Source organism: Pipistrellus kuhlii, unplaced genomic scaffold, assembly GCF_014108245.1.
Source record: "Pipistrellus kuhlii isolate mPipKuh1 unplaced genomic scaffold, mPipKuh1.p scaffold_m20_p_1, whole genome shotgun sequence".
In the NCBI taxonomy this organism is placed as follows: Eukaryota; Metazoa; Chordata; class Mammalia; order Chiroptera; family Vespertilionidae; genus Pipistrellus; species Pipistrellus kuhlii.
The window spans coordinates 117,459,731-117,485,397 of NW_023425404.1; the positions used below are offsets into that span (position 1 = coordinate 117,459,731).

Consider the following 25,667-nt stretch of genomic DNA (forward strand, 5'->3'; position numbering starts at 1 on the left):
TTAGTAAAATGTTCCATAAGTAGTACTAGCACTACAGACAGACCAAAATACCATTTTAACACTAGGCTTTTTAAGTAAAACTTAAGTTGCAAGATACATATTTTAGTCTTCTTCCCCTTTACATCAAAGCTTTGAAAATTTAATACAAACCAACCAAAATCATTCTCATTTTAACACTATGCTTTCTAAGTAAAACTTAAGCTGAAAGATATATATTACAGTCTACTTTCCTTGTATATCAAAGCCTTGAAATTTCCTGAGTAGCACCAGCTATGTGAAGCAAAAAAGAATGCGGGGGGGGGGGGGGGGGGGGGGGACCTGCAATAAAAAGGATTTTGAGCCCTGGCTGGGTGGCTCAATTGGTTAGAGCGTCATCCCGTAAACTTAAAAGGCTAAAGGCTTAATCCCAGTTAGGGCACATATATGGGAGGCAACAATCAATACACACACCACCCCCGCCCCCCGCCCCTCTCTAAAACCAATAAAAACATATCCTCAGGTGAATATTTAAAATGATTAGATTTCCCAAACACCTATTATGCTAAAAGGCATAAGGTAGTTAACAAAAGATCTGCAAAAGTAAAAGTTCAGATGGCCAACTATTTATTGAGTGTTGCTTATATGGTCTTAACCCATGGAATACCAAAATACTCTTTGTGCCCAGCTGGCATGGCTCAGTGGTTCAACAGGAACCAAGAGGTTGCCAGTTTAATTACTGGTCAGGGCACATGCCTCGGTTGCAGGCTCCATCCCAGTGTGGGGCATGCAGGAGGCAGCCAATCAATGATTCTCATCACTGATGTTTCTCTCTACTCCTCTCTCTTCCTCTCAAACCAATAAAAAAGAAAATGTGTGTGTGTGTTCTTTATAACTTAGTTTCTGAGTTTCCTTTTTGAGCATTTCTATTTGTAAGAGGTGATAGTTCATGGAAGTGGAATAATCTGGTTTGCAGACCAATAGCATCTGCAACGCCTGAGAGCCTGGAAGAAAATGTAGCCCCACCTCTCAACGTTTACTGAATCAGAATATGCCCTTCAACAAGATTCTATGGCCCGGCAGGTGTGGCTCAAGTGACGGAGCATCAACCAATGAACTGGGAGGTCACAGTTCAATTCCCAGTTATGGCACACGCCCAGGTTGTGGGCTCTATTCCTGTAGGGGGCATGCAAGAGGCAAGCTGATCAATGATTCTCTCCATTGACATTTCTACCTCTCCCTCTCCCCCCCCTTTCTCAAATCAATCAAAATGTGTTTTTTTAATTAACTGATTTATATTCAATCCAAATGTTAGGCACTACTCAAAACTCCACCTAGCCAGCTCCACAAATGAATCCCAAATTAAAACTTAACAATTAACATTAATGCCAGTGGCTGAGCAAGAGGTCACGGTTCAATTCTCTCTCAGGGCACGTGCCCAGATTGTGGGCTCAATCCCCAGTATGGGCATGCTGGAGGCAGCTGATTGATGATTTTCATCATTGATGTTTCTAACTCTTCTACTTCCTTTCTCTCTGAAATTAGCAAATATATATATATATATATATATATATATATATATATATATATATATAAAACATTGTTAATATTTAACAATTTATTAAATTACTAGAGGCCCAGTGCACGAATTCATGCACGGTTGGGTCCAGCCAGCCACCTCAGTGCACATAACAACCAGTCATTCCATAGTTCTGGTCACTTAATATAACAAAATAGTATTGTTTAATAAGCCCTATTTTAACAAATATGTTAGTGGTACTAACAAAGCTAAATTTAAATAAATTTGAGACAGGCATCAACCCACAGTATACCATTTAGCACTCATCCATAGTGCGTATTTTATAGTCTCAAAAAGAAGCAACAATCAACACAACAAAGTATTGATCTGTTTTCTTAAAGCACAAACTCAATTACTAGTCCTTAATCATAATGAATACCAGTTTATTATAAGAAATCAGATATCCATGTAGTCTGAAATCTAGCATCAGTGTCCATACCAAATTTAAGTACTTATTAAATAATAATGTTTTCTGCCGAATCTGGTTTGGCTCAGTAGAGCATCAGCCTGCAGACTGATGGGTTCCGGGTTCGATCCTAGTCAAGGGCATGTACCTCGGTTGCAGGCACATCCCCAGTAGGGGGCGTGCAAGAGGCAGCTGATTGATGACTCAGATGTTTCTAACTCACTCTCTCCCTTCCTCTCTGTAAAAAAAAATCAAAATATGTTAAAAATATATATTAAAAATAATGTTTTCTTCATAAGAACACAGTATATTTTAATTGTAAATGCTACTTTACCTCTCCTTCAGATTTAACACCAATCACTTTTCCATTTTCCACAATTATTTCTTCAATTGGTTTATTCAGCATGTAGGTACCTCCATAAATAGCACTTAGCCTAGAAAATTTTTTAAATTACAATTGGTAATTTATAATTGTTTCAACTACTAAAGTCTACTTTCTTAGATATTAAAGAATTATAAGAAATATATATCTGCTCAATTTTCTTCTAAAAGGCATTAGTTTAAAAGTCAAAGCATCAATTATAAAAAGTAATGAAAACTACATAAAAATGTATAATAATCAATGAGTATCAAGTAAGGAAAAAAAAACCAGACCAATAGTGAAAGAATAGCTGAAATGTGTCTAATCCTCTTGCATATAAATAATAAATAAAACTATCAAGAGGCATCGGACAGTGACTAAACGCAGGCAGAGACTGGGGGAAATACTTGAAAGGAGGCAACTGGATGAAATCTTTATGTAGTTTATATGGACGAGTAGGAAAGAAGCAAAAAGCCTGTGGTCTTACTATCTTAGGATGACATAGGACAGAACTTGGGGTTGTTAATGGAGATGAAAATTGGGGGCTTGGAGGAGGGGGAATCCTACAAACAGTAGCACCAAATCTCTAAAATCTCTTCCATCCTTAACTAACTCCAGAAGTACTTGCATATGAGGAAGACTCCAAGAAAGCCAGCAAAAAAGCAACAGCTGAAAAGCAAAAAGACTTGAGCAGAGATTACAGCTGTGGGTCATAAGGACAAACGAGTCTTAAGTTTGAAATTGCCTTATTAAATTAGGATCCTGGCAGACACCCTGAACTTCCCAAGAAAAGCCTAGGACCACACCTACTGTATCAAGACAAAAAGTCAGCCAAGAACAAAAGATCCCCTTTAAAAAGGCATAAAATCAAACCTCCAAAATTCAAAGTGAATTTATCTGCCTATTTGAAAATTAATACTCTTTAGAGATAGACTCCAACATATATGTCTAGTATACACTAAAAATTACAAGTCATAAATAAAAATCCAAAGAGGATAAGCAATCAACATAAACTGATGCATATTACTATTAAAAAAAATGAGGAGGGTTAAAGACAACTATTAGAAATATGATCAAGGATATCTGGATCGATGGCTCAGTGGTTAGAGTGTCAGCCCGTGCACAAAGGGTTGTGGGTTCAATTCCTCATCAAGGGCATGTGCTTGAGTTGCAGGTTCACAATTTGGTCATGTATGGGAGGCAACCTCTTTCACATCAATGCTTCTCTGTCTCTCACTCTTCCCCTTCCTTCCCTTCCTCCCTCTCTTTCTCTCCAAAAATAAATTGGGGGGAAAAAATATCCTCAGATGAGGATTAATTAAAAAAAAAAAAAAAATTGCAAACATCCTTGTTCAAAGATACATGTTCAAGAATGTTATAAATATATTTAGGAGAGTCAAAATGAGTTACACAGAATCTCACAAGATAAATTATATCTGAAAATAGAAATTCTAGATCTACAAAGTACAATATTGAAAGAAAAAAAAATTAAAACTCATGGGTGGGATTACCAGCCTATTGGAAATAAGAGAAACAAGAGTCAGTGAACTTAAAGACAAATGAACAGGCATTATCCAATGAAGTAAGGAGAGGGAAAAAATAGACCAAAAAATTAGCAGTGCTGGCCAAGTAGCTCAGTTAACTGGAGCATCCTCTTGATAGGCCAAGGTTGTTCGATCCCCAGTGTAGACACATACAAGAATCAACCAATGAATGCATAATGGCTGGAACAAATTGATGTCTGTCTGTCTCTCTCTTTCTCTCTCCCCTCCCTGCCCCCCCCCCCCGCCTCTCTCTAAAAATCAGTACAGCCCAGCAAGCATGGTTCAGTGGTTGAGTGTTGACCTATGAACCAGAAGGTCAAGGTTCAATTCCCTGTCAGGGCACACGCCCAGGTTGAGGGCTCCATCTCCAGTAGGGGGTGTACAGTAGGCAGCCAATGATTCTCTATCACTGATGTTTCTAACCCTCCCTCCCTCTGAAATCAATAAAAACATATTTTAAAAAATAAAAATCAACATATAAAAATGTTTGTTTTTAATGAGCAGGGCCTCAATGACCTATGGAATAACACCAAGCATCTAATGTATAAATAATTGGTGTGTCAAGAGAAAAGAATATGGGATGAAATATCTGAAGAGGATAGTGATTTAAAAATTACCAATTTGATTTAAAAAAATGAACTTAACACGTTCAAGCATTTTAACAAATGCAAAGAAAAACCACACCTAGACAAATCCTAGTGAAAGTGCCAAAACCTGAAGAAATTTTTGAAAATAGCTAAAAGAAAAAAAACACACTTACACTATATATATATATATATATATATATATATATATATATATATACACACACACACACACACACACACACACACACACAAACTACCCTGTTTCCCCGAAAATAACAGTGTCTTATATTAATTTTTTCTTCCAAAGTTGTGCTAGGTCTTATTTTCAGGGAATGTCTTATCTTTCCATGCGCTAGGACTTATTTTCGGAGGATGTCTTATTTTCAGGGAAACACGGTAGTAGTGACAGCTAACATACACAAATTCATACACACACAAACTAAATTTTAAAAATTAAAAGGATAGCCCTGACCAGTGTTCTCAGTGGTTACAGGATCAGCCCAAGCACTGAAGGGTCGTGGGTTCAATTTCCAATCGAGGGTAATCCAAACCTGGTTGCAGGTTCAATCCCCAGCTTTGGTTGGGTTATATTAGGGAAGCAACCCACCAATATTTCTCTGTCTCACATCAAAGTTTCTCTCTCTCCCCACCTCGCTTCCTCCTACTCTGCAATATTAATTCAATGTCAATACCCCTTCATAATAAAAACTCAGCAAGATATAAATACAAAAAATTTTAATCTAGAAAAACATATTTGATAATAAAATACTGAAAACATTCCCCTTAAGACTTGGAACAAAGCAAGGATGTCCATTCTCACAACTTCTAATCATCGTTTTTCTATTAGTCCCAGCCAGTGCATAAAGGCAGGGGGAGAAAAGGAGGAACACAAAAGTTGTAAGAGAAGCTAATCTCTGTTCAAAGATGAGACAACTGTGTACAAGGGAAATCCTAAGAAATGTATAAAACTAGATATGTCAATATACATAAATCATATTTCTGTATATTAGCCGCAAACAACTCTAAAAATAAACTTTCATTAACAGCAACATCAAATAATCACACTTACGACTAAATTTGAACCAAAAAAATGCTAGATCTCGACAACGAAAGCTACCAGACATTGCTGAGACAAAGAAAACCTAAATATATGAAGAGAGAAAATTCATGCATTGGAAAACTCAGTATATTATTAAGATAACTCTCCCCCAAATTTATTTTTTTATTAAATTTATTGGATGACGCTAGTTAGTAGCATCATATAGGTTTTAAGTGTACATTTCTATAATCTGTATATTGAATTGTGTGACCACCCAAAGTCAAGTCATTTCCCGTCACCAAATATTTAGCTCCCTTTATTCTTTTCTACCCTCCTGTTCTACAGATTTAATTCATCCTGATCAAAATCCCAGCAAGCATTTTTTCTAGAAATTGACAACCTGTTCTAAAATATATATGGAAATACAAGACCTCAAATAGCCAAAACATTTTGAAAAAGAACAAAGATGAGGACTTGCATTACCTGACTTCAAGACTTACTATAAAATTATAATATTCAGGACAGAATGGTGATGGCATAGGAAAATTAAATACATCACTGGAACAAAAGACATATATATGGTCAAATGATTTTCTGCAAAGGCATCAAGACAACATGAAAAAGAAATCTTTGCAACAAATGGTGCTAGAACAACTAAATATCGGTATGAGAAAAGTGAACTTATGAGCCCTACCTCACCCCATACATTGATTGAAACACAAAGCTAAAACTATAAAGCTTTTAGAAAAAGACATAAGAGAACATCTTTATACTCTTGAGCTTTCTTAGGACCCCCAACATTGTGTGTGGGGGTTGGGGGGCAAAGGGGGGAAGAGCCCAGCATGGCACAGTGGTTGAGCATTGATATGAACCAGGAGAGGAAGGAAGGTTCAATTCCCTGTCAGGGCACATGCCTGAGTTCTGGGCTCGATCCCCAGTGTGAGGTGTGCAGGAGGCAGCCGAACAATGATTCTCTCTCATCACTGATGTTTCTCTCTCCCTCTCCCTTCCTCTCTGAAATCAATAAAAATATTTACTGATTTTACAACATAAAAATGTAAAGCTTCTGCCACTGAATGGAAGAAAACATTTATAATGCATATATCTGACAAAAGACTTGCTGCCAGGATACATCAAGATTTCCTACATATCACAAACAAAGACAACCCAGTCTTTAGAAATGTACAGAAGACATGAACAATCACACCACAAAATTATACTAACCGCCAAGAAGCTCATGAAAAGGTGATCAATATTAGTCCTCAAAAAGTGCAAATTAAAACTATGAGATACCATTTCATTTAAAAAGACTGAAAATACAAATGTTGACAAGCATATAGAGCGACTAAAATTCTCAGGCATTGCTGAGTATAAAGTGGTGCAATCACTCAAGTATCCATCAAGGCAAGAGGGTATATTCACATAATGGAATACTACTCAATATCTTTTAAATGAACTACCACCAGCATATGTATCAACATAAATGAATCTCAAAAATATTAAGCAAAGACCAGACACAAATGAGTGCATATTGTATTATCCCCTTTATATAAACTTCAAAAAGGGGCAAAAGTATTTTATAGTGATAGAAATTACAAATGTAATTGTTATGGTTGGGGGGTGATTATGAAATGATGCAAGGGAATTTTCTTGTATGAGAAAAATGTTATCTTAATACTGGAGTTTTTATTACACAAGTTTACACAGTTATCAAAAAAACATTTTTACTGCAGCTCTGTGGTTTCGTTGTATGTGAATTTTACTTCAAAATTAAAAAGCATCTCATTATTCACAGGTATATCTTGTCTCATTTTTCACAACCGTATCTCATATACTTCTGTTGAAGATGAAGTTCAGAATCAGTGGGGTTTTAGCAAGTAGGTTAAATATGGGCTCTTACCTTGCAAATCCTTGTGGCAGCTCTCCAAGGCCATACAGTGGATAAAGGTATGGGCTTTTGCCATATCTTGCCAAAGACTCACTATAAAGTTTAATCCTGTTAATGGTTTCACAACATGGTTGATCTAAATAGCTGGAGAAGAGGAAATAAATATTACAAAAGGCTTCGGTTTTCATTCTCGTGTTCAATTTAAGATATTTTTCTGCAGAGATTTCAACTCATTACCTTTACATTTTACTGATAAGGTTCTAACATTAATATGCAACTAGAACCTCTTTTTTCAGTATATGACATGACTATATATTTGTTTAGCTATAATTTCCACATTGGAGAACTAGGAAATTCAGTTAGCATTCCAAAAAATATATAAATCTAAAAACCAGAAAACTTACTCATCAGTTCTGTAAAGCGCCAGGGCATGACCAGTAAAATCTATAACATCTTGGCCCAAATCAAATTTCTTATACACCTCTCGCATTGCCGTCTTCTTAGGATCAATGCCCTCAAATGTTCTAGCATCATTTTCATCGAAGTTGGCAATATATACTAGGAATTTTCTGAAGCGACGTTTTTCAAACAGCCCCATTAAGCCTAAAAGATAATTTTTCAAAAAGCACACACTCACAATAGAACACTGGAGAAAAGAAAGTATGAAAGGAAAAGTTTAAACTTGCTATGTTATTATCTGAAGCTCTTCTAACAGTGTGCAATTTAACCAGTTAACTGCCACAATATTTGGAATTTAATTAAAAAAGGTCCTCCACTTGCGTCTATAGATGTTTATAGGGTACAAATGGTTAAGATATGAACATTTGGACAACTTTAAAATAAATATACATAATTACAATAGATCAGTTAGAACTTTAATTTTAAAGTGCAATTACAACCAGTACTTAATTTAATTTTAAAGTACAATTACAACCAGTATGTCTAATTATGTTTCTTATTAGGTGCAAGGTAAACATGAATTTGCAAAAACTATTTATTCACGAAGCATCCAACTGAATGTTCTTTTAACAACTCTGATTGATACTCGGCCAACTGCCTAAAATTCTGTATACTCTTCCTTATCTGTATTTAGATGTTGATTATACTGCTAGTCACTTACTTTAATGAAGTCCTAAATAATCAGTTCACTGCTTTGTACACTAAGTAGTACATTATCCTATATAATAAAAGCCTAAGTGGCATCCACAAGATGGCTGTGCACACAGCAGAGGCAGGGCCTGGGGGCCGCTCCATGCTCTGATCCTGCGGTTCCGCACTGAGTGGAGGAGGTGGACCACAGCAGGGGAGGGCAGTTGTGGGTGATCAGGCCAGCAGGGAAGGGCAGTTGGGAGCCAGCAGGGGATCAATTAGGCATCAATCAAGCTTACAGAGGAGCGAATGGGGGGTGATCAAGCTGGCAGGCAGAATTGGTTAGGGGCAATCAGGCAAGCGAGCGGTTAGGAGCCAGTAGTCCTGAATTGTGAGAGGGATGTCCACTGCCTGTTTAGGCCCAATCCCTAAACTGGCAGTAGGACATCCTTTGAGGTGTCCCAGATTGGAGAGGGTGCAGGCTGGGCATAAAAAACAACTCCCTCACCCTGTCCCCAGTCCCCGCAAATTTTGTGCACCAGGCCTCTAGTATAGCTATAAATGACCACATAATAAATCCTCAGACATTCCTATTAGTCAGCTCCTACTACTAGTATACCCAGCAAGTAGAAAGACAAGAATAAAGAAAAAGAAAATTTTCTGGTTTTACAATCTTTTTCCCCCTTTCCTAAAATGTACAACTACTTTCAAAAACAACCACAGCTTTAAAAATAACAAATTCTTAAATGTTTCTGTTTTATCAGTTGGTAGTTTAATGTTTGATATTTTTAACATTCTTTCCCAAGACTATAACTGAAACATACAAAACTGAAAATTCAAATGAACATGACCTGACCTGGTAGCTCAGTTGGTTAGAGCATCTTCCAGATATGCCACCTTGCAGGTTCAATACCAGGTCATGACACATAAAAAAAAATTAACCAATAACCCTAATTGGTTTGGCTCAGAGAATAGAGTGTCAGCCTGCAGACTGAAAGGGTCCCAAGTTCAATCCCTTGGTTGTGGGCACATCTCCAGTAGGCGGTGTGGTGTGCAGGAGGCAGCTGATCAATGTTTCTCTCTCATGTTTCTCTCTCATTGATGTTTCTAATTCCCTACCCCTCTCCCTTCCTCTCTGTAAAAAAAAAAAAAAAAATCAATATATTTTTTTAAAAATCAACCAATAAATGAGTAAGTGGAACAACAAATTGGTGTTTCTTTCTCTCCCCCCCACCCCCTCTATCTCATCAGTAAAAAAAAAAAAAAAAAAAAAATTACAGCCGAAACCGGTTTGGCTCAGTGGTAGAGCGTCAGTCTGCGGACTGAAAGGTCCCAGGTTCGATTTCAGTAAAGGGCATGTACCTGGGTTGTGGGCACATCCCCAGTAGGGAGTGTGCAAGAGGCAGCTAGTCGATGTTTCTCCCTCATCGACATTTCTAGCTCTCTATCTCTCTCCCTTCCTCTCTGTAAAAAATCAATTAAAAAAAAAAAAAAAAGAAACTGCCAAACTACTTTACAAAGTGACATAAAGAAGTGAAATGCAATGGTTTTTCATCATTAAAAAAAAAAAAATTACAAATGATTATAAGACTATTAATGACAGCTGACTACATTTTTTACAACCTACCTTTAAAAAATGGATAGAATGCATACATTAGTAAAGACATAACACTAAAAAGAAATATTCTATCACCACATCAGCATCATAGTTAAGATTCAAATTTAATTGTCTGGTGTTGGGTGAAAGACTAACAAAGAAAATGAGTCACCACTATAATGCACTTATGAATCAGGTATATTCTGGTGGATAATGCCTATTGGAACCTAAAGCTACCACCAACAGCTAAAAGTTACTGTGTAACTTTTTAAAAAATCAAAATAAAAACCTAGTGTCTTCTTAAATTATTCTCCCTTTCCTCTTTTTCATTCCTCCCTCCCCTCATCATTATGTCTGGTTGACCTTGTTTCAGGGCCGAGCAGAGGTGCTCTAGCAGCTTCTACGCCCCTTCCATGGTGCCATGCATGGTGCCAACTAGTGATCACCATCACTAGCAGTATGGCATCAGAACCACTGCGACTACAAACATTTTAGAGGTCCACTGCTCATTATGAATGTCATAATTCAAAGAGTTAAAATAATATTTCCCACTGTATAATTTTTATAACAACAGCTTCTATAATGATGCCTTCCTAGTTAAAACTATACCCCCATACTCTCTCCACGTTCCAACTTTCTATACAGCATTATTATCACCACTAGTGACCTGGTGCATGAATTTGTATACATTGAAAGGAAATTAATTAGAAGGTGGCCGGCGGGGTGGGACTGGGCAAGACAGGCTGGACACACCCTGAAGCCAACCTCCCATGGTCCCAAGCTGGCATCTGTGGAGTGAGCGGGATCCCTCTAGCAGGTGGGTCCCTTGGCCTGGCCTGTGGGGATCGAGCCAAAACCAGCTCTCTGACATCCCCACGGGGTCCCGGAGTGCAAGAGGGCACTCTGTAAAGTTGCTGTCATACAGGGTGTGGACCGCAAAGGTAAGTGTGCAATAAACCAGATTCGGAGCTGACAGTACCCCAGCAACAACAAAACCCACAGCCAAAAGTAGAATCACGGGGCCTGGCAAGAAATCGGGCTCCCTCCACTCTGGTTTCGGGGTGCATCACCCAAAAACTACTGCTGCCAAGTCACTGCATCTCAGCAGCTCCTGCGTTGAAGCTCTGCACCTTGGTGGCCAATGAGTGTCATAGCGACAGGTAAGATGTTCAGACACTTAGCGTATTAGCCTTAAAGTACTTTTCCTTATTTACTTATAGCCTGTCTCCTACTAATATAAACTCCATTAGGGAAACAATTTTTGTTTACTTTTTTTCCTTCTGTTGAACCCTCCCTATTCCCAAACCCAGAAGAGTACCTGGCACATAAGCAAGTGCTCAATAAATATTTCATCCATATAATCTTATGGGAGCAAATATAAAAAGAAGTTGACTTATTCTTATATTGGGTATACCATATAAAAACAAAAATATTAAAATTATATTAAAAAATTAGAAAAAATCTTTTTTAGAGTAAGTCCCCTGACTAGTGTCTTACCTTCATTTCAAACAAATTTGACTTTCCTTCATTCACTTGTACAATGAGGTTTACTTACAAAAAAAAAACATACCAAGACTTTTAAAACCTACAAAATCCAAAGCAGTTTCGTAAGAGAATAAAAGCTTTTCAATTAACTAAGAGGTAACCATAAAATTTTTTAAATAATTAGGGTAAAAACAGTATCATAGCTGAAACTGGTTAGAGCGTCGGCCTGTGGACTTAAAGGTTCCAGGTTCGATTCCAGTCAAGGGCATGTGCCTTGGTTGCGGGCGCATCCCTGGGGGGGGGGGGGGGGGGGGGGCCTGTAGGAGGCAGCTGATCTCTTCATCAATGTTTCTGACACTATCCCTCTCTCTTCCTCTCTGTAAAAATCAATAAAATATATACTTTTAAAAACAGTATCATAAAAAAAATTAAGATATGGCACACAATATAGAATTCTAATGGTAGAATTAGATGTGAAGGAAGAACAGCTACCTCGGACTGCCACAAGCCCTGGGATTCACTTAGATCTATGATATCAAAGGTGATTTTTTTATATCGAGATGCTCCAGGCCCCAAGGGAACCTTGGCCTCACAGTAGTAAGAATAAATAAACAAGCTAAAGATTTAGCTTTTCAAAGCTATTCTTGAAAACTTCTCAAAACATTTCTGAACATACTAATTATGTTCAATATTCTGTAGAAGTCATATATATTTCTCATTGATTTCACAAAAATAATATCTGAATATACAACAAATTATTTACTGGAACCTTGGTGTTTTAGATGGCATCATGAACTATCTATCATGAGAACCAAGAGTGTCTATAGATCTGGGGGAAAAAAAAAAAAAAGCCAATAGTAACAGTCTACATTACCAGTAACAGAAGTATATTGTCCTAGGAAAGTAATAATTCCACTGACACTGAGCAGACAACATTTGGAGTATTATGTCTGGTCTGTTGCAATATTATTATATACTAGAGGCCCAGTGCACGAAAATTGTGCACTAGAAGAGGGAGGTCCCTCAGCCCAGCCTGCACCCTCTTGCAGTCCAGGAGCCCTTGGGAGATGTCCGACTAACAGCTAAGGCCCAATCCCTGAGGAGAGCAGGCCTAAGCCAACAGTCGGACATCCTTAGTGCTGCCACAGAGGCAGCAGAGGCTTCCATCACCGCTGCTACACTAGCCAGCTGTGAGCCTGGCTGAGGGATTCTGGCTGAGCAGTGTTCCCCCAGCAGGAGTACACCAACCACCAGGGGGCAGCTCCTGCATTGAGTGTCTGCCCTCTAGTGGTCAGTGCATGGCATTGCAACCAGTCATTCTGCCATTTGGTCGGTTTGCATATTAGCCTTTTATTATACAGGACTAGTGGCCTGGTGCACGAAATTTGTGCAGGGGTAGGGGGAGTTGTCCCTCCGCCCAGCCTGCACCCTTTCCAATCTGGGATCCCTCAAAGGATGTCCTACTGCCAGTTTACAGGGATCAGGCCTTAACCGGCAATTGGACATCCCTCCCACCATCCGGGACTGCTGGCTCCTAATCGCTCACCTGCCTGCCTGCCTGATTGCCCCTAACCACTATATCTGTTGGCCTGCTCAGCCCCAAATGCCCCTCGCTGCCGGCCCACTCAAACCCAAATGCCCCCCCCCCTCCCATCAGCCTGATCACCCCCAACTGTCCCCCATGCCAGTGTGCTCTCCCCCAACTATCCCCCTGCTGGCCTGCTCACTCCAAACTGCCCCCACAGCTGTCTTGATCACCTCCAACTGACCCCCACTGATGACCTGCTCACCCTCAACTGGACCCCTTGCTGGCCTGATCACCCCCAATAATCCCCCCAACCTGCCTGATCACCCACAATTTCCATCCCATCCTGAACTGATCACCCACAACTTCCATCCCCACTTAGCCTCTAAGCGCCTCTACCTCAGCCCTGACACTATGGCTTTGTCCAGAAAAATGTTTGGAAGGTCTCCTGGAAGGTCTCCCAGTCTAATTAGCATATTACCCTTTTACTGGTATAGCTAGAGGCCTGGTGCGCGAGTGGGGGCTAGCTGGTTTGTCCTGAGGGTGTCCTGGATCAGGGTGGGGGTTCCCTTGGGGCATGGGGTGGCCTGGGCAAGGGGCCTGTGATGGGTGTGCAGGCCAGTCATGCCTTCATAGTGGGGGTCCCCACTGGGATGCCTGGCCAGCCTGGGTGAGGGGCTGATGGCTGTTTGCAGGCTGGCCATGCCCACGATGGGAACCCTCACCCCATAAGAGCATGGTCAGCCTGGGTGAGGGGCTGAGGGCTGTTTGCAGGATGGCCAAGCCCCCCAGTGGGGACTCTTACTCCTTGGAGGTGTGGCCAGCTTGGGTAAGAGACTGAGGGCTGTTTTCATGCTGGCCACGCCCCCCAGCGACCCAGGCTCCCAAGCCACTTTTTTTTCCCCCCCATGCCCTCCTTGAGTGGAGACCAGGGCCGGCTGAAAGCCTGGGGTGCCCCTGGTGACCCAAGCCCTCAGCCACTCCTACAGCAGCAGCCAGGGCGGGCAGGAAACTTGGCTTCCTCCATCACTAGGAGCAACCCAAGCCTCCTGCTCACTCCAGTTCTGTGGCTGCCTCCATCTTTGTTGGGTTAATTTACATATTCACTCCTGATTGGCATGTGGGCATAGCAGAGAGATAGTCAATTTGCATATTTCTCTTTTATTAGTGTAGATAGGTTAATCTTGGCAAATCAGAGAATTTACCAAAAAAAAGTGTACAAGAGGTCAAGATAATATATAAGAAACAATCACAGGAATTAGAAATGTTTAACATGAAGAAAAAAAAAATCAGATGTCCTATGACAGTTAAAGTATTTTTTAGAGCTGTATATACTATATATAGTATAGTAGTTAAAAGTGTGTGTGTGTGTGGGGGGGGGGGGGGGGGGGGGAGGTGTTCCTTGAGTCAGAAGAATCTAACTTCCAGCCAGTTCTACCAGTTAGGAGATAATGCTACTTTGGGCTTTTCTTTCATATCACTATATCTGTTTTCCCATCTGTAAAAAGTAATAGCACCTACATATCACAGGCTTGTAATAAAGGACTACGTAAACTAAAGTTAGATAACACACACAAAGTACTTAGTACATACATGCTGGCAAATATGTCCAGTAAATGTAAGCTATTGTCCTATATAATCAAAGCCTAATATACTATGTATCCAGTCGACTGGTCAATTGTTCAACCAACCAAAGCGTAACATGCTAATAATATGCTAAGGCCGCTCAACCACTCACTATGACATGCACTGACCACCAGGGGGCAGTCAGCTGGTCAACCAGTCACTATGATGTGCACCGAGCATCAAGCGGCAAATATTCCAACTGGTAGATTAGCTTGCTGCAGGGGGGTTTGGTTAAGCAAGACAGATGGGGCATGCCCTGGAGCCCTCCCACAGTCCCTCCCCAGTGAAAAATCGTTCACCGATGGTGTCCCTCAACCTGGCCTGCACCCTCTCGCAATCCAGAACCTCTCAGGGGATGTCAGAGAGCTGGTTTCAGCCTGATTCTGCAGGCTAGGCAGAGGGACCCCACTAAAGCACAAATCTGTACACCTGGCCTCTATTAAAACTATAATTTATTCACATCTTTCTCTTTTATTTTACCTTTCTCTTAAACTTCCCTACCTCAACATTTTCCCATTTCTCATTTGTCTAGAATTTTGTCTAGAATTTTCTTGCCACCATTCTGACTTAAAAATTCTATCCATTAAGATAAAAACAGCTGCAGGTAAGGTAGTGATATGGTAAAAATTCATAAAACTGTATGCTAAAAAAAAAAACACAGGTAAATTCTCTACTGTATGTAAATTATACCTCAATAAACCTAGCTTAAAAATACATTAAGCCCAGCAGGCATGACTCAGTGGTTGAGGGTCCACCTATAAACCAGGAGTCAAGTTTGATCCTTGGTCAGGGCACATGGATGGGTTATGAGCTCAATCCCCAGTGTGGGGCATGCTGGAGACAGTCTATCAGTGATTCTCTCTCATCATTCATGTTTCTGTCTTTTTCTCCCCCTTCCTCTCTGAAATAAATATTTTAAAATACATATATATACATACATACATATATACACACACATACATATATATACACACATATATATACACGTGTGTGTGTGTGTGTGTGTGTGTGTGTGAATGTATATATTATATATATGCCTAGCTGCAGTGGCTCAGTGGTTGAGCATCAACCTATGAACCAGGAAGTCACGGTTTGTTTCCTGGTCAGGGCACATGCCTGGTTTTCGGGCTCAATCCCCAGTAGGGGATGTGCAAGAGACAATCATTTATTTGCTTATTTTTACAAAAAGGGAGGATAAACCAGAAACAAGTAAAAATGATTACCTATCAGTGTGGAAAGAATGGAGTGAAAAATAGTAAGGATTAGATTTCCCAGCTAACACACACACACACACACACCCCTAGATAGTAAGTTGTTATAAACCTCTTAAAAAAAAAGAGCTAGACTATAAATATACCCTTTGATATTATTTGAATTTTCAGTATATGTGTATGTTTTAAATATTTGAAAAAAATTAAATCAAAAATAGAAAAGCCGAAACAGGTTTGGCTCAGTGGTAGAGTGTCGGTCTGAGGACTGAAGGGTCCCAGGTTCAATTCCGGTCAAGGGCATGTGCGTTGGATGCGGGCATATCCCCGGTGGGGGGTGTGCAGGAGGCAGCTGGTCGATGTTTCTCTCTCATCTATGTTTCTAGCTTTCTATCTTTCTCCTTTCCTCTCTGTAAAAAATCAATAAAATATATTTTTTTAAAAAATAGAAAAATAAAACTGCAAAAAGGCAAATACTTTAATTTTTTAAAATGATGCAGGTGGTTAATGCTATTAATGTAGATAAGAGCTCTTGACCTACCGCATGACCCGGCAATTTCAATTCTAGTATTTATCCGAAATATTGAAAACACTAATCTAAAAAGATACATACACCTCTGGGTTCATTACAGCAACCAAGACATGACACCATACTAGATGTCTATCAACAGATAAATTGATGTCACACATACACATGTACAAATACACACACACACACACACACACACACACGCATGCATACACTGGAAAATTACTCAGCCATCAAAAAGAATGAAATCTTGCCATTTTTGACAACATGGATAATATAGAGGGTATAATACTAAGTGAAATATGCCTTAGAAAGATAACTACCATATCACATATATATGGAATCTAAAAAAACAAATACAGACACAGAGAACAAACTGTTGCCAGGCAGAAGGAGGTAGGAGATCGGCAAAAAGTTGAAGGGGATTAAGAAGTACAAACTTCAAGTTATAAAATAATTAACGGGGATATAACATACAGCATAGGAAATTCTATATAATAAACACTTAATATGCTAAGTGTCTGGTCCGCCATTCAACCAATCAAAAAGAATATGCTAATGACATGCTAAAGGCCACTTAACTGCTCACTATGACATGCTGACCAGTAGGGGGCAGACAATTGGTCAACCAGTCACATATGCACTGACCACCGGGGGCAGATGCTCCAACTGGTAGGTTAGCTTGCTGCTGGGGTCCAGGATTGGGACTGAGTGAGACAGGCCAGACATTCCCTGGAGCCTTTCCGCAGTCCCTCCCCAGCTGGCCAAGCTCCCACGTCCCTTGGGCTGGCCTGTGCCCTCTTGCAATCCAGGATCCCTCGGGAGATGTCAGAGAGCCGGTTTCAGCCTGATCCTTCAGGCCAGGCCAAAGGACCCCACTGGTGCAAGAATTCGTGCACCAGGCCTGTTTATAGTCAATAAAATAGTATCTATGTACGGTGCAGGGTGGGTATTAGAATTATTGTGCTGTTCACTTTCAAGTTATAAAATTGTCTAATCAGTATGCTGTACACCTACAACTAATGTAATATTGTGTAACTATGATTAAAATTAAATCTGCCGAAACTAGTTTAGCTCAGTGGATAAGAGCATCGACCTGCGGATTGAAAGGTCCCAGGTTCAATTCTGGTCAAGGGCATGTACCTTGGTTGTGGACACATCCCCAGTAGGGAGTATGCAGGAGGCAGCTGATCAATGTTTCTCTCTCATCAATGTTTCTAACTCTCTATCCCTCTCCCTTCCTATATTTTTAAATAATAAATCTATAGGTAAGAGCTCAAAGGTAATAAAAAAATAAAAAGCATAAACTTTGTTTAAAAGAAATGTATTCAACTGCTTACATTCTTATTTCTACGAAAATACTTCTGGCAATAATACTGTTATTTTATTATAATCTTTAATATATTTTTAATTGGTTTCAGACACGAGAAAGAGAAAAAACAATCAGGGAGAATCAGCAATTAGCTGCCTCCCACACAATCTCTAGTAGGGATCTTCAAAATACTTAAAACTATTTTTTTTATAAACCAGAATAGACATTTATTTGCTATGGGGGAACTGCCCTTGTTTTTATTTTATTTTATTGTTTAAAGTATTAAACATAGTAGTATATGTATCTCCTAAAACTAGAAGCCCAGTACACAAAATTGTGCACTGGTAGGATCCGTAGGTCCGGCCGGATATCAGAGTTGATCGAGGCCTTACAGGCTGCCAGCCAGGCCTTCCTTCATTCTGCGCCAGCCCCTGGTGGTCAACGCACATTGGACTCCAGAGTGGACAATTTGCATATTAGGTTCATATACATAAACCAGGAGGTCACGGTTCAATTCCTGCACAGGGCACATTCCTGGGTTGTGGGTTCCATTCCCACTATGGGAAATGTGGGAGGCAGGTGATCAATGATTGTCTTTCATTATTGATGTTTCTATCTCTCCCTCACCCTTTCTCTCTGAAATCAATAAAAATATATTTTTAAAAAGGATTTAAAATAATTTGTAACCCATGATCACGCCACTAAATCCCTTCAATTTCATTTGGAGCCATTCCCTTCCTTTCCCAATTGTCTATTCTAACCTAGCAAAACTGTTAGTGGATGTTTTTACTATCTAGCTATCATGTCTTTCAACATTTTAGGCCCAATATTTTCTCCCCTGATAGCAAGAATAAAGGGAGTTATGAAAAACTGCCAAAATAAATGAGAACACTTTTCCACATTTATGCCAAAATAAAATTACTGGAGAATTTATTGATTCTTTTCCTATTCTCCCAATCCAAACCTTTCGCTCCTCTAAACTCCTAAAACATTTGGTATATAAAACTCATCTACTCCTGAGTTTTACAAATGTGTCGTTTCTTAAACTGCTCTGTATATCAAAATAGAACACCCTCAAGAACTGATGTCCTTTCTAGGGGTGTTTGCTATTTAAGAGATCAAAACAGAAAATATTAACCAGGAATCTTTGGTTGAGCCAGTGGAGGAAATAATTTAGGGCAGAGAATAAAATCACTCCACACTCACTGGAAATTCCTAAAAATAAAGATTTTAGATAATGGCAACAGCACCAACTTAAAAGATGAGTTTTGACAGATCAGAGTTTTTTTCTTTCTTTCTTTTTTTTTTAATATATTTTATTGATTTTTCTTTTTTTACAGAGAGGAAGGGAGAGAGATAGAAACATCAATGAGAGAGAAACATCGATCAGCTGCCTCCTGCACACCTTGTACTGGGGATGTGCCCGCCACCAAGGTAAATGCCCTTGACCGGAATCAAACCTGGGACTCTTCAGTCCGCAGACTGATGCTCTATCCACTGACCCAAACCAGTTACGGCGAGAGTTCTTTTCTTTTTAAGCAGGTTGAATAATATAGTCTAGGACAGTGGTCGGCAAAGACATTAGTCAACAGAGCCGAATATCAACAATACGACGATTGAAATTTCTTTTGAGAAGCGAATTTTTTAAACTTAAACTTCTAACGCCACTTCTTCAAAATAGACTAGCCCAGGCCGTGGTATTTTGTGCAAGAGCTACACACAAGGGCCAAAGAGCCTCATGTGGCTCACAAGCCGCAGTTTGTCAACCACGGGTCTAGGAGGTCAGCTTAATAGAGGGATTAAGAACACAGGCTCTAGAGCAATCCCTCCAGGGTTTCAATTCCCATCCTGCTACTTAAATCACTTATGTGATTTCAGGCCTGAGTTTTCTTATCTACAAAATGGAAAACTTACCTCATAAAGGTGTTTTAAAAGCCAAGTAACAAAATGAATGTGAAATGTTTAGCAAGATGCTAACACACAGGAAACAAAAAAACAACTGCTCTTATGAATTATTATTATGAAAAGGGCACTACTAGACCTAGACATAGAGATGGTCATGATACAGAGATGGTCATTTAAAATCTCTTTAAATACCAAAAAGAATAGAAAAATTTGAACATTCTGATCATTGAGGTATTCTCAACTACCCAGAATGGTGTCTGGCATATAATACACATTCAATAAATATTTTTTTATTGAATGAGTAAATGAGGGTTGATGTAAGGGACATTTAAATTTAATCTCTAATAGTCATTTTCCATTGTAAAACCTTAACATTCTAAAAAAAAAAAAAATTACTTACTAGATGCCAGGGCTTCTGCTTCAGTGGAAGGAACCTTGTAGATTTTTCCTCCCTTATAGACAAAGCTCCCTTCAGTCACTTTGAAATCCAGATAACGAGTGACTTCTGTATAAAGTAGCATCTTAACCAGCTGACCTATAAAAGTCACACAGTTCAAACTATGATTAACATCTTATTACTCCTTAAAAACTAACAGAAATAAAAATACATTTACCAATACTAATGGCTCCGAATTCTTTTCTATTATCCAATAACTCCTACAAAAAGTCTCCAAAGCCATATTTTAAATGGGACAATCAGAATGCATACCTACTTGTTAACATATTTAGAAGTATTTGTTAATTTATACAACTTTAAGGTTAATAACTTCATTAACTTGCTTTTGTAAAAGCTACACAATTATTACAGGTATGAGGTTTAGAATTATAATACTACTGCAAATAGGCTGGGTTTCCTTAAAGTTCCTGTTATATTTTAAAGAGAGGCAACTGAAAGGCAAGAATTTTCAGGAACTTATGCTTTATAGTTTCTGTGTCTATTTATATTAATAAAATAAACATTAATTTCAGATAAAGAAAAAACAAAAAAGCAAAATAAATAAATAAATGGGAGGGTGGAAAGCTAGGCATATGATTAAAATATTATCTACCTATAAACCAAAGAATTTCTGTTATAATAAAAACAGCAAACTTCTTTTAGAAATAAAATTATTTTAAGACTCATTTGAAAAGATAAGCACACTAAGGCAGTCAAAATAAAAAGGTTTTCTTTGAAAACAAGAAATAATGACAAGAGCATTATGCAGCCAGAGATTAAAGTACATTGTACAATTATATTTAGTCCACATATTAATCAAAAACAATACAGACCCACATATAAAAATTTAATATATCATAAAAGTTTAAATCAAAGTGGAAACGATAAGTGGTGTTGAGGGACAAATATTTCACCATTTTGAAAAACAATAAATTTAGATTCATAAATCTCTACTTCTCAAACAACAGGATAATAAAATATATAATTTACAAAGAAAATAGGTGAAAAAATGAAACTGTAAAACTAAAAGTATTAATATTTACATAACCTTCAGATAGAAAAATTTTAAGCATACCCTTCCATATCAAAACAAGAAAGATTAACCTATATGACTACATGAAATTTAAAAGCTTTTGCATACACACACAAAAAAAAGCGCAACAGTAATATAAAAGGCCAATCACAAACTGGAAAAGGTATTTTAAACATATTTTAAAAGAGTATATAGTCTTTATAAAGAGCACTTTACAACAATAAGGGGAAAAAAACATAAAACCCCAACAGAAAAATATGCAAAAGAACAAGAATACAAAAACCACCCTAGCTGGTTTGGCTCAGTAGATAAAACATTGACCTGCAGACTGAACGGTCCAAGGTTTGATTGTGAACAAGGGTACATGCTGGGGTTGCGAGCTCAATCCCAAAAGGGAATGTGCAGGAGGCAGCCGATCGATGATTCTCTCTCATCAATGATGTTTCTATCTCCCCACTCCCTTCTCTCTGAAAAAATAAAAAATAATAATAATAATAATAAAAGAATACAAAAGCCACCCTGGCAGGTGTAGCTCTATAGTTAGAGGGTTGGCTAGCACAACAGAGACACAGGTTCAAATCCTAGTCAAAGGCACATACCTGGGTTTTGGGTTCCCTCCCCAGCCCCAGGCAAGCGTGCAGGAGGCAATCATTAGCTGTGTCACACATTGGTATTTCTCTCTCTCCCCCCCTCTTCCACTCTCTCTGAAAAAGCAATGGGGGGAAAATCCTCATGTGAGGATTAATAAATTAAAAAAAAAAAAAAAAAAAGAATATAAAAGCCAATAAAAATCTAGAAATCATTTCACTCTCTAACAAAAAGATATTTTAAAAATCAATTATTTTGTCTTTTAGTATAACAAAATGACAAAAATTAAACTGAATAATATCCGGGGTTTGGTAAAAGTACTGGAAAAGAGGCAGTCTCAGTCTAATGTTGATTATCAATATGAAGGGAAAGCCTTAAGAAATCATTCCTCGCCGGGACCGGTTTGGCTCAATGGATAGAGCGTCAGCTTGGGGACTGAAGGGCCCCAGGTTGGATTCTGGTTAAGGACATGTACCTTGGTTGTGGGCATATCCCCAGTAGGGGGTGTGCAAGAGGCAGCTGATCGATGACTCTCTCTTATTGATGTTTCTATCTCTCTCTCTCCCTTCCTCTCTGTACAAAAATCAATGGAATATATTTTTTAAAAAAAGGAAAAAAAAGAAATCATTCCTCATTCCCTTTATCCCCCATAATACGCTTCAAGGAGTATACAGTAAGATTTATTACATAAACACACACTCATTCTCTCTTCCTCCCTCCCCTCTCCCTCTCCCCCTCCCCCTCCCCCTCTCCCCCTCTCCCCCTCTCCCCCTCTCCCCCTCCCCCTCTCCCTCTCCCTCTCCCTCTCCCTCTCTCTCTCTCTCTCACACACACACACACACACACCAACTCTCATAGTATGTCAATTGAAAGAAATGGCCTGGCAGATTATACACCAAAATAAATATATTAACTATAATTCTAGATGGTGAATTCTAATTATGTAAATTTTATTTCCTTTCTGCTTTTGTTTTCTAATTTCAATATAATAATTTTCTTACATAAAATATTTTGAGTTTATAATTCACCTCAAAATAACTTAGTTAACACTAAGTTATTTCAGAGAAAATTCCAAAAAGAACTTTGCACTAAAACAAATTACAGGATATAAATTCAAAAAAAGGGAAAGGGTGGTAAGTACTTTATTTTAAAGAACATAAATAGACTTTCCAGTCATTCAGAAAAAGACAATAATATCACAATAATTTAAAAAGATATTCAACTCTTCTAATTAAAAAATAACTTTAAAAGCCAACAAATTAAAAAGTCTTGGCATCAAGAGAAAAACTGTTATAAATGCTTACAATTTTTATATATACTGTCATATCATAATTTTCTTTCTTCAGAACCAATCACTAAGAAGTCACCTCCATTTCTCTCCAATTTTATTGCTTCCAGACATCTCTAATGGAGCATATTACTCACCATTTTAAAATATCCATTTCCACATACCTGGAATAATATTCTCTGTCAGGAGTTAGTTTCTAGTTTTAAATCAGATTCTGTCATAAATTTAAGTTAGAATTCTTTACCATTAGCCATAAGGAACTTGGGAATTAAGTCAACATTCCAATCTCTTCCTCTCCCCATTGATGATGGTGGTGCTCCTGGTATTTTAAATCTTTTGTATAACTAAAACCAAAACAAAAAATATCCATAATGTAACAAAACTTAATTCCCATATACTCTGCAACTGTTTTTAAATGACATGGTTTTGGGGTAATAATGCCAGTACATGAGGTAAAGTATAACAAGAACATTTATTTTTATTTTTATAGTGATTGTAAAGACAGGAGGATTTAAGGGAGGGAGAGAAAACATCAACGTGGGAGAGAAACATGGATAGGTTGCCAGACAGGGGATAAAATCTTTGGTGTACAGGACAACACTCCAACCAACTGGGCCACACCAGCCAGAGGAAGCATATTTCATTTTGAATCAGGTAAAATTGTTAGTAAAGTTCTAATGCATATATAAACTAAACATATTACTAAACTAATGAATGTTAGTTAACATAAGTACTGCAAAGACAGTTTGTTTTTATTAGCAGAAAAGCAAGAACATGAAACAATTTGTCAATTACACATTAATTAGTTCTGCAGATACACTTATTTGTAGAAATCATTTAAACTCATTCTTTCCTGAATACAAAGCCAAAAGGCTTAATTTTGCTTTTATAGTTATGTAAGGAGGTAAAAATAAAATCTGGAATCTTCATATCAGAAAAGACATTTATAATTAGTTCCAGTTAATTTGCAATTTGTGTGAGAAAGTAGAAACTCTAGATGAAAGCTTGCAGTTTAAAATTTCAGAACATTCAAATTCACATATTGCTAAGGTGGAACAGAATAAGCCAAGTGGCAGGAGGCAGCTGATCAATAATACTCTCTCATCATTGATGTTTCTATCTCTCTCTCCCTTCCTTTCTGAAATCAAGTCTTTTTTAAAAAGTGAAAGATTCAAAGTATAAAAGCATATTAATTTATTCTAATACTTACATCTTCCAGAGGTGTTATAGATGCACTTTCTCCTCCATAATATGGGTTTCTATCCATGTGAAGAACTTTCTTCCCATTCACTGACATTATACCTGACAGGATACATTCCTACAGGAAAAGCATATATCTTCAAAAGAAGAAAAATACTACAGCATGCTTCAAAAAGATACTTTTTTTTTTCAAGTCTCTCATGAAACGTTTTAGTAACTAACACCCATGTATGTGCAATATATGATGTACATTAAGGATAAATATTATTGGCTCTGGACGCCACCATCTTTGAGGACAGCCCAAAGGAGGGTTTGAAGTGTAATCTGTAGAACCCTGTGAGTGCCAAGGTTAAAACTATTTTCATAACCAGAGGCGTGGAAACATGGAACAGACTTACAAATCTCAAAGGAAAGGGAGAAGGAGAGTGGGGAGAGATTAACTAAAGATCTTATACGCATACTAGAAGCCCAGTGTGCAAAATCACATGGCCCTGCCCACCGCCCCACTCGCAGCCCCTCCCACCCATAATAGTCTTTGGTCATTACAGCATTAGGACCACTGGTTTTTATAATACAGACTAAAGACCCAGTGCATGAAATTCATGCACTGGCAGAGGACGGTCCCTCAGCCAGCAAGCAGACATCCCGCTCACAGTCCAGAAGCCCTCGCTCCTCCGCCTGCCTGCTCGCTGCTCCTACTGCTGTGCTCACTACTCCTTAGCACTGCCACAGAGGTGAGAGAGGCACTCACCAGCCGGGAGCCCAGCTTCTGGCTGAACAGCACTCCCCTGTGGAAGCACACTGACCACCAGGGGTCAGCTTCTGCATTAAACATCTGCCCCCTGGTGGGCAGTGCACATCACAGTGACCAGTTATTCTGGGCATTCCACCATAACCATCACTTAGGCTTTTATTATATAGATTATATAGATTATATAGACTAGAGGTCCAGTGTATGAAAATTCATGCACTGGAGGCAGGAGGTCACTCAGTCCAGCTTGCCCCCTTCTCAAAGTCAGGGGCAGGAGGCAACCCGGCAATCAGGGAAAGGCGGCACCCCATCACACCTCTGCTGTTGCCACTGCCAGCAGCACAAGTCTCGGCCAGCCCTGGTTATCTGAGCCCCAGCCAGCTCTAGGAGGCTGGGCAGCTGCCATCCGAGGCTTGTCTGCACCTCCAGCCGGCCCTGGGAGGCTAGGGGGCCAAGCAGACAGGGTGCCGCCATCTTGTGGCTGTGGGTGCCACCATATTTGAGGGTGGGGCAGTCAATTAGCATATTCCCTCCTTACTGGCTCTGGGTGCTGCCATCTTTGAGGGCAGGGCAGTCAATTAGCATATTCCCTCCTTACTGACTCTGGGTGCTGCCATCTTTGAGGGCAGGGCAGTCAATTAGCATATTCCCTCCTTACTGGCTGTGGGCACCTCCATCTTTGTGACAGCATGAGAGTCAATTAGTCTATTCCCTC

The 25,667-nt window shown here is 38.9% G+C and overlaps 1 protein-coding gene across 1 annotated transcript in view; it reads right to left on the reverse strand.

The window, feature by feature from the left end:
* GDI2 (GDP dissociation inhibitor 2) overlaps positions 1-25,667 on the reverse strand; it is a 43,840-nt gene that overhangs the window by 3,417 nt on the left and 14,756 nt on the right. The window contains exons 2-7 of the mRNA XM_036460900.2: positions 24,212-24,319; positions 23,246-23,345; positions 20,057-20,191; positions 7,785-7,983; positions 7,393-7,524; positions 2,296-2,395 (exon numbers count right to left, since the gene is read on the reverse strand). Coding sequence (XP_036316793.1) covers positions 2,296-2,395; positions 7,393-7,524; positions 7,785-7,983; positions 20,057-20,191; positions 23,246-23,345; positions 24,212-24,319 — 774 coding nt within the window. The remainder of the gene's footprint in view (positions 1-2,295; positions 2,396-7,392; positions 7,525-7,784; positions 7,984-20,056; positions 20,192-23,245; positions 23,346-24,211; positions 24,320-25,667) is intronic.